The sequence below is a fragment of the Chlamydomonas reinhardtii genome, chromosome 16, assembly GCF_000002595.2.
Source record: "Chlamydomonas reinhardtii strain CC-503 cw92 mt+ chromosome 16, whole genome shotgun sequence".
NCBI classification, from domain to species: domain Eukaryota; kingdom Viridiplantae; phylum Chlorophyta; class Chlorophyceae; order Chlamydomonadales; family Chlamydomonadaceae; genus Chlamydomonas; species Chlamydomonas reinhardtii.
This window is the reverse complement of record NC_057019.1, coordinates 3,911,916-3,923,976: the sequence shown is the minus strand read 5'-3', so window position 1 is coordinate 3,923,976 and position 12,061 is coordinate 3,911,916. Positions and strand designations below refer to the sequence as shown.

Genomic DNA, 12,061 nt, shown 5'->3' with positions numbered 1-12,061 from the left:
CACCACCGCCATCTGGCACGACAAATCTCGCTCGGACCCCAACCTTGACGGGCCCACAGGAAAAGCTACCCTCGCCGCCATGCGCCGCACCATGACCAACACAATTAAGATTGGCACGACCCCTGTCCCGTACTTCCCCCCGACCCAGCCGTACAAGTACCTGGGAGTGCAGCTCACGTTCTCGCTGGACTGGTCGGCACATGTCGCAAGAGTCACCGAGATTGTGAAGGACAAGGGCACAGCCATTGCCACATCCCTGGCGACACCGGCACAACGCCTGCGCATGATACAACAGTGCGTGCACACCACAGTTGCATATGGATTCGCAGCAATGCCCTTCACAAAACATGACATAACAACGCTCGACACCACCCTGGCTGGTTTTGCAAAGCGCTGCTACGGACTCCCCCGCAGCTTCCCCACCCGGACCTCCCTCCTGCCCGCCGACGAATACGGCTTGGGCCTGGGCTCCCTCCTGCCGCAATACGCGCGCGTGGCCCAGCGGGCCCTGGTCCTTGCCCTAAATGACTCGGGCCGTCTTGGGATAGTAACCCGAGCCCTTCTGCCGCGCCAGGCAAGCATAGCTGGCCCCACACAGGCCCACCTTCTCCCAGCCCATAGGTCACACCACCTTACGACGCTGAAACAGATGACCCTGGCAAAAGAGTACGGTGTCACACTGTACCAAAATGGGTCTGCCTTTACTGCGCCTACCTGGTCCATTGCCGCTGCCCTTGAGGCAGAAGCTGAGGCCCGGGGCGTCGAACCTCTCCCCATTGAATACGTCCTCCCTCTTGCGGACCTGAGGCTCGAACTGAGCCACCTGGTGGACCGCAACACAGGCAAACACCTGATTACTAGCTCGGACCTCGAGAAGCACATGGGAGCGAGCCGGGTCCGACACAAGCACAAGGTAGCCCTGAACAGGCTTAGCCTTGCTCTCAGTATGGCTGCACGTGCAGGGGAAAACGCCCCAGCCCACGGCAGCCCTGCCCCCCTGACCACCGCACAGCGTGCACTGCCTGACGTGGCCGCAATCGTGGCCTTAGCCATGAGGGCGGACCCCCTCCCTCTCGGAATGGCCAACCCCCTCGACCGGTACCTGCAGCCCCTCCCGGAGGCGCCCCCCGCCCAAGCAAACACCACGCAAGCCCCCGCCGACCTAGCCCCCCCCTCCCCAGCAGGGGCGGCCCAGGCCCACCCCGGCGCACAAGGTGCTGCTGCACCGGAAGTCCCCGCTGATGGGGCAACGCAACCCTCCCTACGGCCACCGGCCAGAGCCCGCAAGCCGGCTACAACACGCCGGCCACCACAGAACCAAACACGCGCACGGCGCGTTACAAAACATGCAGCGCAACGCGCACGCATTGCAGAAACTACACGCACTACCCCTGAGGACCTACTCACCGGGGACCGCGCCGCCATCAACCATGCCCTGCGGCTCACCAACGGCGATGAGAGCCTGCCGGCGGGCACACGGGGGTACGAAACGGCATGCTCGGTATTCCAGGCGCTCGCCAAAGACATGACAGGACACGTGCGGATCTGCCACCCACACCCCCAAGACCCACCATCTTTTGCACATGCTGTCGAACCACGCCAACAGCGCCGTGGGCTACCACCCGCCCTCACAACCCGCCTCACGGCTAATGCTGCCAACCCCGAACCCAACGCCATAAACGAGTACCTGAACAACACAGGATTGCCTATGGAAATCAACCAGGCTGCCGCGCACAACGACCCCATGGACGTCGATGGCCCGACGCCACCCCTGACCGCCCCGGCAGCGCAAGCTGCGGGAGGCCACGGGGCCCGTCCCAGCTGGCGACTGGCCCGCGCAAGGATCACACACGATCTAGTCCCACGGCCCGCCGACAACCGCACTAACGGTGACACTCAACTCACCTACGACCTGGACAATGACGGACAGGAACTGGCGCAGGTCCTGCACAGCGAAAACAAACAAACTGTCACGGACAAAGAACTGACACGGAAGCGCAAAGCCAGGGAGGACACCTCTGGGACACGTGAGAAATACTGGAAGGTGCAGTGGAAGCCGTCCATTTGCCCGGCCGGCATTGTCTCTGCTTTTGTTCGCATGGGCTACGCAACTATCCAGAATGCCAGGTGCTACAAGCACCCTCTTGCGACGCGCCCAGGCCCACAACCTGCGCAGACCGAGGCTGAGCCTCCGGCTGAAACCCAAGCCCACGCAATCTCACCTGAAGAGCCTGCCCCAGTTGCAGAGCCGGCAGCACCGCAGCCCACTGGGGCCCCCCTATTCTCGTCCTGGACGACCAAACTCCTGCGACATGTCACGTGGGCGCCGAGCACGGACCGTGAACGGGACCTAAAACACAGTCCACAATGGGAGGAGTTACTGGAGGAGTGCAAAACCCGGCTAGCAAACGGTACCAACCAAGGCCCGCGGCCCCGAACAGTGCGCCCCGCACCTGATCGGAACCTTACCGCCAGACAGCGCCAAGGCCGCCACGACGCCGAGCCCCTGGATACCGCATCCCGCGCGCGTGACATCCGCACGACCACCACCATCACCACAAGCCCGTGCAACCCCTACAAGGACATCGTGGCCCCCGGAGCATACACAATTACCACCACTGGTGGCACCCGCCGTGACCCAGCTGAGGCGCACGTCCATGAACCCAGTGGCCGCTGGCTGGGCACCATCACCTACCCCCGCCTCCTTACCCTGTGGGAGCGCTTCAGGCACACCGGCAACCAGCGGCCCAACGCCTTTGAGGAAGCGGTCGCTGCCCTCATCATGCGCTACCACTATGACCCGGCGCAGCAGGACCGCAAGGCCATGCCAATGCACCAGGTGTCGCTGCCGGCAGGTACAGTAGCAGCCATTGTCCAATGCCTGCGGGTCACACAAGCAGTACACATTCGGGAAATGTTTGCGTCCCCACTAAACTCCTCCACTGCAGCCCACGAATACTGGACACGAGACCCTGCTGATGGGGCCTTTGGCGCACTGCACGATGCCTACCAGACCGCATGGACCGGCTTGCAATATGCCCACCCCCCCTCTACCCCCCACGATGCACGGAAGGCGCTCATGTGGGCCCTCGCATGCGCCGAGGCTATGCGTGACTCACAGGAACCAACCCTTACTGTATTGGCGCTTCCCAAAGCGGCCACTTTCCCCCACACGCAGTGGCTTCAACACCCACTTTGCCACGAGCTGGCCAACTGGTCCGCGGGCACCGCGGGCCTTGACACAGGACTTGGCACCAACACCCAGGCTGAACGCCAGAAGGGGCTCCGACTGGTCATTGTTGGGAACCCCGCCGGTCTCCAGTGCTATGCCCCCCGCCTGAAACGGCTCGTGGACACACTGAAACGGGGGGCGAACGCACCCACGCACATCAGCGACCCGCGCACGCGGACACACACGGCCACGGCCCCAACCTGCCCGGCCCTCCCAAACTCACTTCTAAAGCAAGCCAAATACCAGCACGCTAACCCAAAGACGATACACGCCATGGCTGAAGAAGCAAGACGCTTTCCTAACGCGCGATTCCAGACCCACCATGCTCTGGCCCACGACGTGAATGGCACTGTCTGGACAGATGGTTCGGTAAGCAAAATCAAAACTGACAATGGCAAAGAAGTCCAGGTTGCCGGCGCCTGCGCCTGGTTCAGCGATTCTCGCGTTGTCTACGTGAATCCAAATGGAGCTGGGTGCACAAACACTATTACGAGAGCTGAACTGGCAGCAATTCGTGCTGCCCTCGCAGAATTTGGTGGCGAAGGTAAAGAATTTGCAACTAAGAAGCTCACTATTGCATCAGATTCTGTTGCAAGCTTGTACCTAATCAAACGAGCAATTAACGAGCCTCGGCGACTGCATCTGAGTAAACATCGGGACCTCCTGGATTCAGTCGTGGCATTGCTCCATGCACGCCACGCCCGGGGCGCACCCACCGCTCTGATTAAAGTGATCTCGCACACCGGGCTACACGGCAACGAGGAAGCCGATAAAGGGGCGGCTGCCGTCGCCACCCAGGAAAAACCCGCCGATGTATCCGAACCGGCCGACAACGACCCGCACGCCCGGCACTGGTGGCCGACCTTCACGGTCACCAGAGACGACGATAGCACAGCCACGCACTACGTGTCGGACCTAAACCGGGGCCTCACCAGGGCAATGGCCCCCAGCTGCCGTGGTGGATACGCCAACAAAACCCTGTACACTGAGAAATGGGCCGAGGCAGCACCCAGCCTTGACCCACGCGCCAGTAACGCGTACATGACGAACTCGGACGCCAGCCACGGCCTACGCCGGTTCATACAAAATGCTCGTCAGGGAGGCCTCATCTGCCCGGCCCGGCTGGCTTTGTTTAAACTACGAGACAGCGACAAATGTGGTCTCTGTGCCCACACCCAGCGCAGCCGCGGATCTGACCCAGAGCGTGGCACCGCAGGTCACCTTGCCGGCCACTGCGCGCACCCCCAACTCGTTGGCGCTAGGATAGCCAAACACAACACTGCAGTGCGGACGATTGCCGAATGCCTACACCATGGTCACAACGGTGGTGGCTACATGATAATGGATGCCACCTCCCGAGCTGAACTGCCTGAGTACTGTGCGGGCATGCGGCCGCCGTCCTGGCTCTGCCCGCAAGTGCCCGCTGCAGACCTCAACAGGATGCGGCCTGACATTCTGTTTATCCCGAACCTTCCCCGGTCCGAAGCAGAACGCTTCATGACATCCCCACCAGCCAACAAAGGGGCCTACCCAGTGTACATCCTTGAAGTTGGATACACCTCTGACCTGCACCACAGCGAGAAGCTCATTCAAAAACAAGCACAGCACGCCACCCTTGCCACTGCCATGCGAGCTGCAGGGTGGACTGTGCACTACGATACTAAACACGTTATTACACTGGGCCACGGTGGCACTGTCCCCCGTACCCTTGAAACTCTCCTCAAAGACCTAGGAGCCAAACCGCAGGCAGCCAAGGCCTGCTGCACACGTCTCCACATGCATAGCGTCACCACACTCCGGGGCACCGCAAACCTGTACTACCGACTAGAGCGAGAGATGGGCATTGCCAACACCCGATGCCGCCCGGGAGGCCGCACCCAGGGGACCGCCAATGGCGGCCCCCGCGCAGGGGAGCCGGGGTAGGGAAATCAAGTTTTCCGATGGTGGGGTGAGCTTGTCTCACTCCTCCTTAAGACACGCGGGTACCTGTGCCCTGCGTAGATATTATTATTATTATAGCACAGCCTTGCCACACAGCCTTACGGCTCCTGTGGGCGCCGGCCTAAGGCACACGAGCGTCTGCTCGCCTAGCTGGATGGGCGGCGCTCAGGGCCCCACCACGGCGCCGCGGCCTGGGCTCTTACGTGCTATGCCCTGCCGGGCGCGACTGCAGTGGCGGCTGCTGGTCTCATAGTGCAAGCTATCTAGAAGCCCAAGGGCCGACTGTGCACGCGGCGGAGGGACCGGGCGGGCCCTGGCGGCCCCGAGGTGGCGCGGCGAGGGTCGCAGGCGATGGCATGGCGTGGCACACCTGCGCCATGCGGCTTCTTGCCTGTGCGAGTATTTCATATTACATATATAATATGTACCTACGCAGAGTGGGGGGCAAGTGACCTCGGGGCGGTTGTACTGAATTGCTTTCGCCTTTCCAGCGCGATCGACCGACCCGCGCGCGAGCCACGCAAGGTCAGGCTAAAAGTCGCCACTTTCCTGGCGTCGGTTCCTCCATATCCCTATCAGCATATACTTTCGTGTAAAAGACCGCAAACAAGATACCTTGAAGTGGGGGTAGGCCGACTCATTCTGAGATGCAGACCCGCCAACCATGCCGACATGCCCACACGCGATCCAGCGATGTGCGCCCTGCCCAGCCGGTATGCTGGGGACATGCGTCGATGGTAAGAAGCCTAGTCCAAGCAGGTTGGGGCATTTGTGGGGCCGCCACACAGGCGCTGGGCCGTCCATGGGCACTGCGCCGTGAGGGGCTGCCGTGTGGTCCGGACACCTTGTGGTCAGGGCGCCGCTAGTCATGTTTAGCTGAGTGTCGTATTTGCATGCCAACTAGTGTAGCTTGACACAGCGGGGCGGGTCAGGCACGCCGCATAGCCCCCGGACACTTGTGCTACGGGATGGACACATGCTGCCCGCAGCGGGCAAGCGCATGCGCAAGGGCGAGCGAGCACACACACACGCCCCCAACCACATGCCCTGGACCCTCTGGTGCATAGCAGCTGACGTGTCACATATGCTTCCCGTAACATGACGCCGACTGGGCCACCGAGCGGCAGCGGCGGCGGCGGCGGCGGTGATGCAAGCAATGTGAGGGGAAGGTGCGCAGAGGGACGTGCGCGTGAGCACATCATACGAGCTTCATGTCACCCCTTTTGCGGTCCTCTGTCCACGGTGTACCGTACAGCACAGCCTTGCCACACAGCCTTGTGGCTCCTGTGGGCGCCGTTCTATGGCACACCAGCGTCTGCTCGCCTGGCAGGACAGCAGTCAGGGCCCCGCCACGGTGCCGCGGCCTGGGATCCTGCGTGCTATGCCCTGCCGGGCGCGACTGCAGTGGCGGCTACTGGCCTCATAGTGCAAGCTATCTAGGAGCCCAAGGACCGACTGTGCACGCGGCGGAGGGGCCGGGCGGGCCCTGGTGGCCCCGAGGTGGCGCGGCGAGGGTCGCAGGCGATGGCATGGCGTGGCGCACCTGCGCCATGTGGCTGCTTGCCTGTGCTTCAGCAGGTCCCTTTTGTAACCAATGCAATGTGGTGATTGGATGTAAGGCAGCGGCATGGATCGGCACCGTGCGGGCCACTCTTACTCATCCGGTCCGGGAGCCCCCGGCCGCTTGCATGGCATCAACACTGCATCAAGGTACAGGCATGCATAGTCTGTGAGACGGCCGGGGAGCTTCGGAGAGCAGTGGGCGGCACAACCATCGCATTCCAAGCGCGGCAGCTTGTGATTGGATGGAAGCGAAGGCATGAATCAGCACTGTCCCGCCGGCAGCATCTCACTGATTGGCCAGCAGGACGTTCTTCTTGCCCTGAAACATGCATACAAGAAGCAAGAGGCAGTAGCCACAAAAGCGGAAAGTGCGTGCACACCTGTCACACATAGCGTCTCTGCTGTGAAAACACACGCGCACGCGCACGACCCCCACGCGCACAGCAGGTTGCTTGCATGCCGACACACACGCACGGCGGGCCACTGGGCACTGGCGGTGCACCCAAACACCCAGCCACACGCACGCCACCCACGGCTAACACGAGGACCCAATGGGCGGCAGCCAAGGCAGGAATGAGCGAGTCTCTCGGGCCGCTTTCCACCTGAGCAACAACGCAGGATTGCAGGATTCCGGTAAACCTCCGTGCCGTTCCGGGGTGGGATGGGGTGGGGTTCCGGAAACCCGCTCTTTTCCGGGGAAGTTTTGCCCTTTTCCGGTAACGGAGTTTTTTCCGGGGAAGATCCTTTCCCAGGGTGACCCCGCCAGCACCTAACAGCTAAGCCCGGGAGGGAGGTGACGCACCGAGCGAGCAGGCCACGGCACAACGCATGGGCAGCGCCCCAAGGTACACGTCACAGGTGCCGTATCTGATGCCAGGAACTGGGTTGCGTAAAAAGAGCTGTACAGGGTTGCACGGACTTCTGATGATGACGCAGATCGTTACCACGTGGGCCGCATGCAGCGCCCATCCAGACGGTACAGCAATTAGCCCCGGGACAACGACAAGAAAAGGTGACTCTCCCTCGCAAAGGAAAAGTGGGCTGAGCCCACGCCACGTCCTCCGTCTGAGGCCGAAGGTTCCGATACTAGCCTCATCTCCCGGACATAGCCGGGGTCGGTTTGTACAGGCACCGCCCGCCATATGTGCCCCGGAGTTACCCGGAGTTACTTGCACACCGTGCGTGTGCCGTTTGCAGCTGCAGGCTTCTGACTCAATTGCCAGTCATGACCCGCCGGGGGTGCAGCCTGGTGGGGGCGCTGCTGTGGCCGCGGGAAGTGCCAGCGGGAAAGCTCATTCGTCACATGCCGCGCGAGCCCGGTCCGCCCTCGGGCAAGTAAGGCTTGCTGGCATGTCAGACTGCTTCTCTGAGCACCCATCCAGCGTTAGTTGCTGGATGGTGCGATTTCGGAGCAGTCCGCGGCTGCAGCAGTGCCCGAGCCGCGCGCGCGCGGCCGCTGCTTCCGCTGCGCGGCGCTGTATGTGGCACCATCTGGTTTGCTCGCAGCAGCAGCTCCTTGCCGACAGGGCTGCATAGCGAAGGCACAGAGCGTCAAGAGACTTCACCAAATGCGTGGAAGACGTATGGTGAAGCCTAGCTCCGCACGAGATTAAGGTTAGAGGTAAGGGCTGTGCAAGCCTGAGGAGCATCACCACTGAACTCGCTCCGGAATGGGTACGGCTTGATCAACGAAACGGGACCCAGACGCGTACACGCCAAATGTCCACTCCCATATGCAAGTGCTTTACAGCAGATATATACGCACACACACGGACACTGGCCACACACCTAGAAGCAAGCTGCCCTACTTGACCACGGCTTGTGGCCGAGAACGCAATACTCGCGCGCGCGTGGGCTTGACCTGAAAGCCTATGCCATAGCATTGACAGACACACGGCCTCCATCTAATGCCAAGCAAGGGAGGCTATGGCGGCGCAAGTGAGTGCACGCAGCAGGCTGGGGCTGCGGGCTCTTTCGCTTGACCCAGGGGCATTCAGGGCCAGCCTCTTCTCGCAGTGCGTTTAGGCTGATCTACTAGTTTACTTGAGGGCAGTCAAGGCCCAGGGGCTGGCAAAGGGACCACACGATCGGCATTCTTCCGACATCCCTCGCCATCCTTCCGTGACGCAGGGGCCAACCTTGGACGCGCGCGGCGCCATTCACGCAGACTTTTACAACTTTGAGGCTTCTGGAGAGCAGGTATTCTCAGTGCAAGGCAGGGTGTATGTGTTCTGCGGCGGGACTCGTTTGAATGCGGCCGTCACGCCGCGCACACTTACTACCATCCCACAAAAGCTGAAGCTGGAAGCTCGTTGCATTGCGTTGCTCAAGGCAGAGGGCAATGCGTGTCGGTGAGACTGTTGATTGGCAGCTGCGAGGGAGCCTCTCGAGGCCGCCGAGCCGTGTGCCTGTGAATAGAAGATAATATTTGATATGGGGAGCCCGAGCCGCGGGGCCTCGCTCGTCGCGCTAGTGCACTGCTGCGTGTGGGTTTTGCTGAGGCTTCGTGACCTTCCCGCCCCCCGGCGCCCCACCCCCAGGACTCGATGTCGGGTGCCGCGATGATGGAGGCCGCCGGAGCTGCGCCTTCCAGCCCGAGTGCCGGCTCCTTCGACAGCGGCCTTTGTTTGGAGCTGCTGCGGGTCATTGACTTCCAGGGGGTCCCGGACTATGCGGAGATCAGCGGCAGCGGCCATGGCGGCCAGCAGCAGGAGGCCGAGAGCGCACCGACCATCAGCAGCAGCTTCTGCAGTCGTGCGACTCGGCACCGTTGATTCCAGCCTCATCCATTGAATTGGAGGCTGGCAGGTACTACCTGCAGCTGCAGGCGGGGTTTGATGCCAGCCCCGCCACAGCGGCCGCCGCCGAGGTCTCTCCGTCCAGCGCTAGCCAGCGCCATGGAAGCCGCCGCAGCAGCTAGCAGCAGCGGCCACCTCACCATTCACCGCGCCCCAGCTGGCAGCCTCATAGGTGCCCGCCGTCAACATGGCCGGTACGGATGCCTTGTTGGTGTGCGCGCCGCTGCCTGCTGGAGCAGCTGGTGCGTCCAACGATGGCGGCGGCTTGCACGGCCCCGCCGTCGGCGGCGGCGGCGGCACGGTGCTGCGCGATCCAGCAGCCGCCGCCGCGGCCGCCACCGCCAGCGCCGCCGCCCCCGCCACCTGCGCAGCCCCCAGCCTGCTGCAGCCAGCCGCATCATCAGGGCTCCGCCGGTACTTGAACCCACTGGTGTGCCGCGCGGCAGGGCAGGACCCCGAAAGGCCGGCGGGCCCGGTTGCGGAGCTCTCAGACTATGCGAAACTCGTCAACGCGTGCCTCTTCGCAATGCACGAACGCCAGCTGATGCCTTCTGGGCTGCTTGATCTGGCGTGGTCAGCGGGCTTGGGGCTGCAGCAGGGCAATGTTGCGGGCTTCGAAGAGCTGGCCAGTACGCTGCGCACTGAGATGACGCGACGGTACCTCTGGAAGCTGGAGGTGGAGACCGTGGCGGCCACCGCCCAGCAGCCGCAGCCGAGCAGCGTGGTCGCCGCTGGTGCTGCCACCAACGCGGCGGGAACCACCTCCCTGCTGGCCGGCGGCGGGCCCGCTGCTGGCGGCATGAAGCGGCCCGCAGCACCGCCGGCAATCTCCAAGCGCGCTGTTGGGCTCAAGCGCGTCCGCTGCTGGCAGGACACAGCATTAGAGCTGGGTGGCACCGGTATGGAGGCTGCAGCTCCACCGCGGCGGCAGCGGCGGGGGGGGGAGATGAGGAGGACGTGGATGTTGTGTAACATGCAATGAATGAATGACTCGGGCGGCGCATCAAGCCAATGCATGGGGCGGGGGCCGTCGGAGCGACGGATCATGCATGGGCGCTGGAGTGCGACAAGTGTTCCCCGGTCACGGGAAAAGGGGCTGAGCCCCTCCACAGTCTGAGGCCGAACTACCTCATCGCCCGGACACAGGTGCATAGCCAAACCAGGTGCCTAGCAATCGCGATGCCACAGCAGAGCCAACCGCAGCCAGACGCAGCACAGTTGTCAATAGCCGCACTACTTGTCATGCCGCTACGCCAGCCCCACCGCGGACCGCTACCTAGACACCAGCCGGCTCATCCTCAACCTGCGCGCTTACGCCGCTTCTTGGGCGGCGCTGCGCTCAGCGCTCTCCTCCTCCACGTGGCCTTTCCCGCCCCCTCCCCCCCTCCCCTGGCCCTGCACTCGACAGGCAGGCAGAAGCAATCCTGGGGGGCTTCGCCCCTCCCCCTTGATCGCCCCCCCCCTTCGTGGAGTGCGATAACTGCAGTGACAATGCCAAACATCATAAAGAGGTTAATACGCGCGCCTGGGCCCAGGCGTGCGGAACGAAGAGAACAGTGGGAGTGCGGAGTACGTACGGCAGTACGCGGTTACAGGTTACCGGTAATCACGTCAAGGGCCAAACTTGGCTGCTGCTGGTTACGAGATGGAGTGATATGGATGATTGGTCCGACGTGTTGTGTCAGGTTGTGTGCGGCTGGATGGCTGTGCGATAATTGCTGAGAAGGGTACTGGAGCTTGCATCCAAAGCTGAGAACATATGCGGTCGCACACGAGTGTTGGGCGTTTGCCGGAAACTATTTCCGTGGTGTACGAGTGAGGGCTGTTTGTACCACAGAAACCTTGAGCCCAGTAAGGTGCTTCTGTGTTCTCTCTACGGTATTGGGCTAATTCATAGAACGCAGGCGTGACCTGGCAGAGCGAATGACCAGCGCGGGCGCAGCAAGCCATTACGTGATCACGGTACGGTCTAAAAGTCAGTCCACAGGACGGCACGCATGCAAACATTGACGTGCTTCATGTGCAAACACCTAGCACGGAAGGACTGCCCGCGCCTGGGGGTGAAAGGTCAATCAACGGGAATACGGAGTATGCGGAGAGCTGGAGACAGTTATTATACGCCAGTGATTGGCACGGGAAGGGGTGTTGATCATAGCTGCGTTGTGTGGGGACGCGGCGATGGTGACAGGCCTGCTGAGGGGCTGCAAGAGAACTGGGACGGCGTCGGCGGTGCCAGCAGCAGCGCTACGCTAATAAGCCACGTGGATGGTGGAGTAAAAGGAGAAGATGCAGGGCTGCCTGCCGGTACTGTTGCGTTCCGGAACTCTGCTGGCGAGCCCCTCAGCATAATCTGGCTCTCGCTCGGGGGCGTCTAGGGACTAGACAGGAGTACGCCAGGGTACACAGCCTGCACTGTGTGTGTCTTATTGCAAGGTCCTGCACACCAGGCGCGCCGCAAACGCCGCCGGCCGTGATGGTCCACTGCAGGCCAGCAGAACATACCATCACTGAAGGCATCGCCGCAACA

At 62.3% G+C, this 12,061-nt stretch overlaps 3 protein-coding genes across 4 annotated transcripts; 2 read left to right on the top strand and 1 right to left on the bottom strand.

Annotated features, from left to right (window-relative positions):
• Positions 1-5,749: 5,749 nt before the first annotated feature.
• Positions 5,750-6,944, top strand: CHLRE_16g690508v5 (uncharacterized protein). Its single transcript, XM_043071684.1, has 3 exons — positions 5,750-5,910; positions 6,301-6,342; positions 6,434-6,944. The coding sequence occupies exons 1-3, from the start codon at positions 5,846-5,848 to the stop codon at positions 6,597-6,599; spliced, it is 273 nt and encodes a 90-aa protein (XP_042915795.1). The 5' UTR covers positions 5,750-5,845; the 3' UTR covers positions 6,600-6,944.
• Positions 6,945-7,455: 511 nt separating this feature from the next.
• On the bottom strand, positions 7,456-8,347 carry CHLRE_16g690507v5 (uncharacterized protein). The gene has a single exon (XM_043071683.1). The coding sequence runs from the start codon at positions 8,112-8,114 to the stop codon at positions 7,902-7,904; it is 213 nt and encodes a 70-aa protein (XP_042915794.1). The 5' UTR covers positions 8,115-8,347; the 3' UTR covers positions 7,456-7,901.
• Positions 8,348-8,497: 150 nt separating this feature from the next.
• On the top strand, positions 8,498-11,973 carry CHLRE_16g690506v5 (uncharacterized protein). 2 transcript variants are annotated; one of them, XM_043071682.1, is made up of 4 exons: positions 8,498-8,674; positions 8,867-8,935; positions 9,277-10,491; positions 10,943-11,973. In XM_043071682.1, exons 3-4 carry the CDS (start codon positions 9,722-9,724, stop codon positions 10,983-10,985), a joined length of 813 nt encoding a protein of 270 aa, XP_042915792.1. In that variant the 5' UTR covers positions 8,498-8,674; positions 8,867-8,935; positions 9,277-9,721; the 3' UTR covers positions 10,986-11,973. The 2 variants fall into 2 exon arrangements, with proteins under 2 accessions (XP_042915792.1, XP_042915793.1); XM_043071681.1 differs by having other exon boundaries at positions 8,867-9,087.
• The last annotated feature ends 88 nt before the right edge of the window (positions 11,974-12,061 follow it).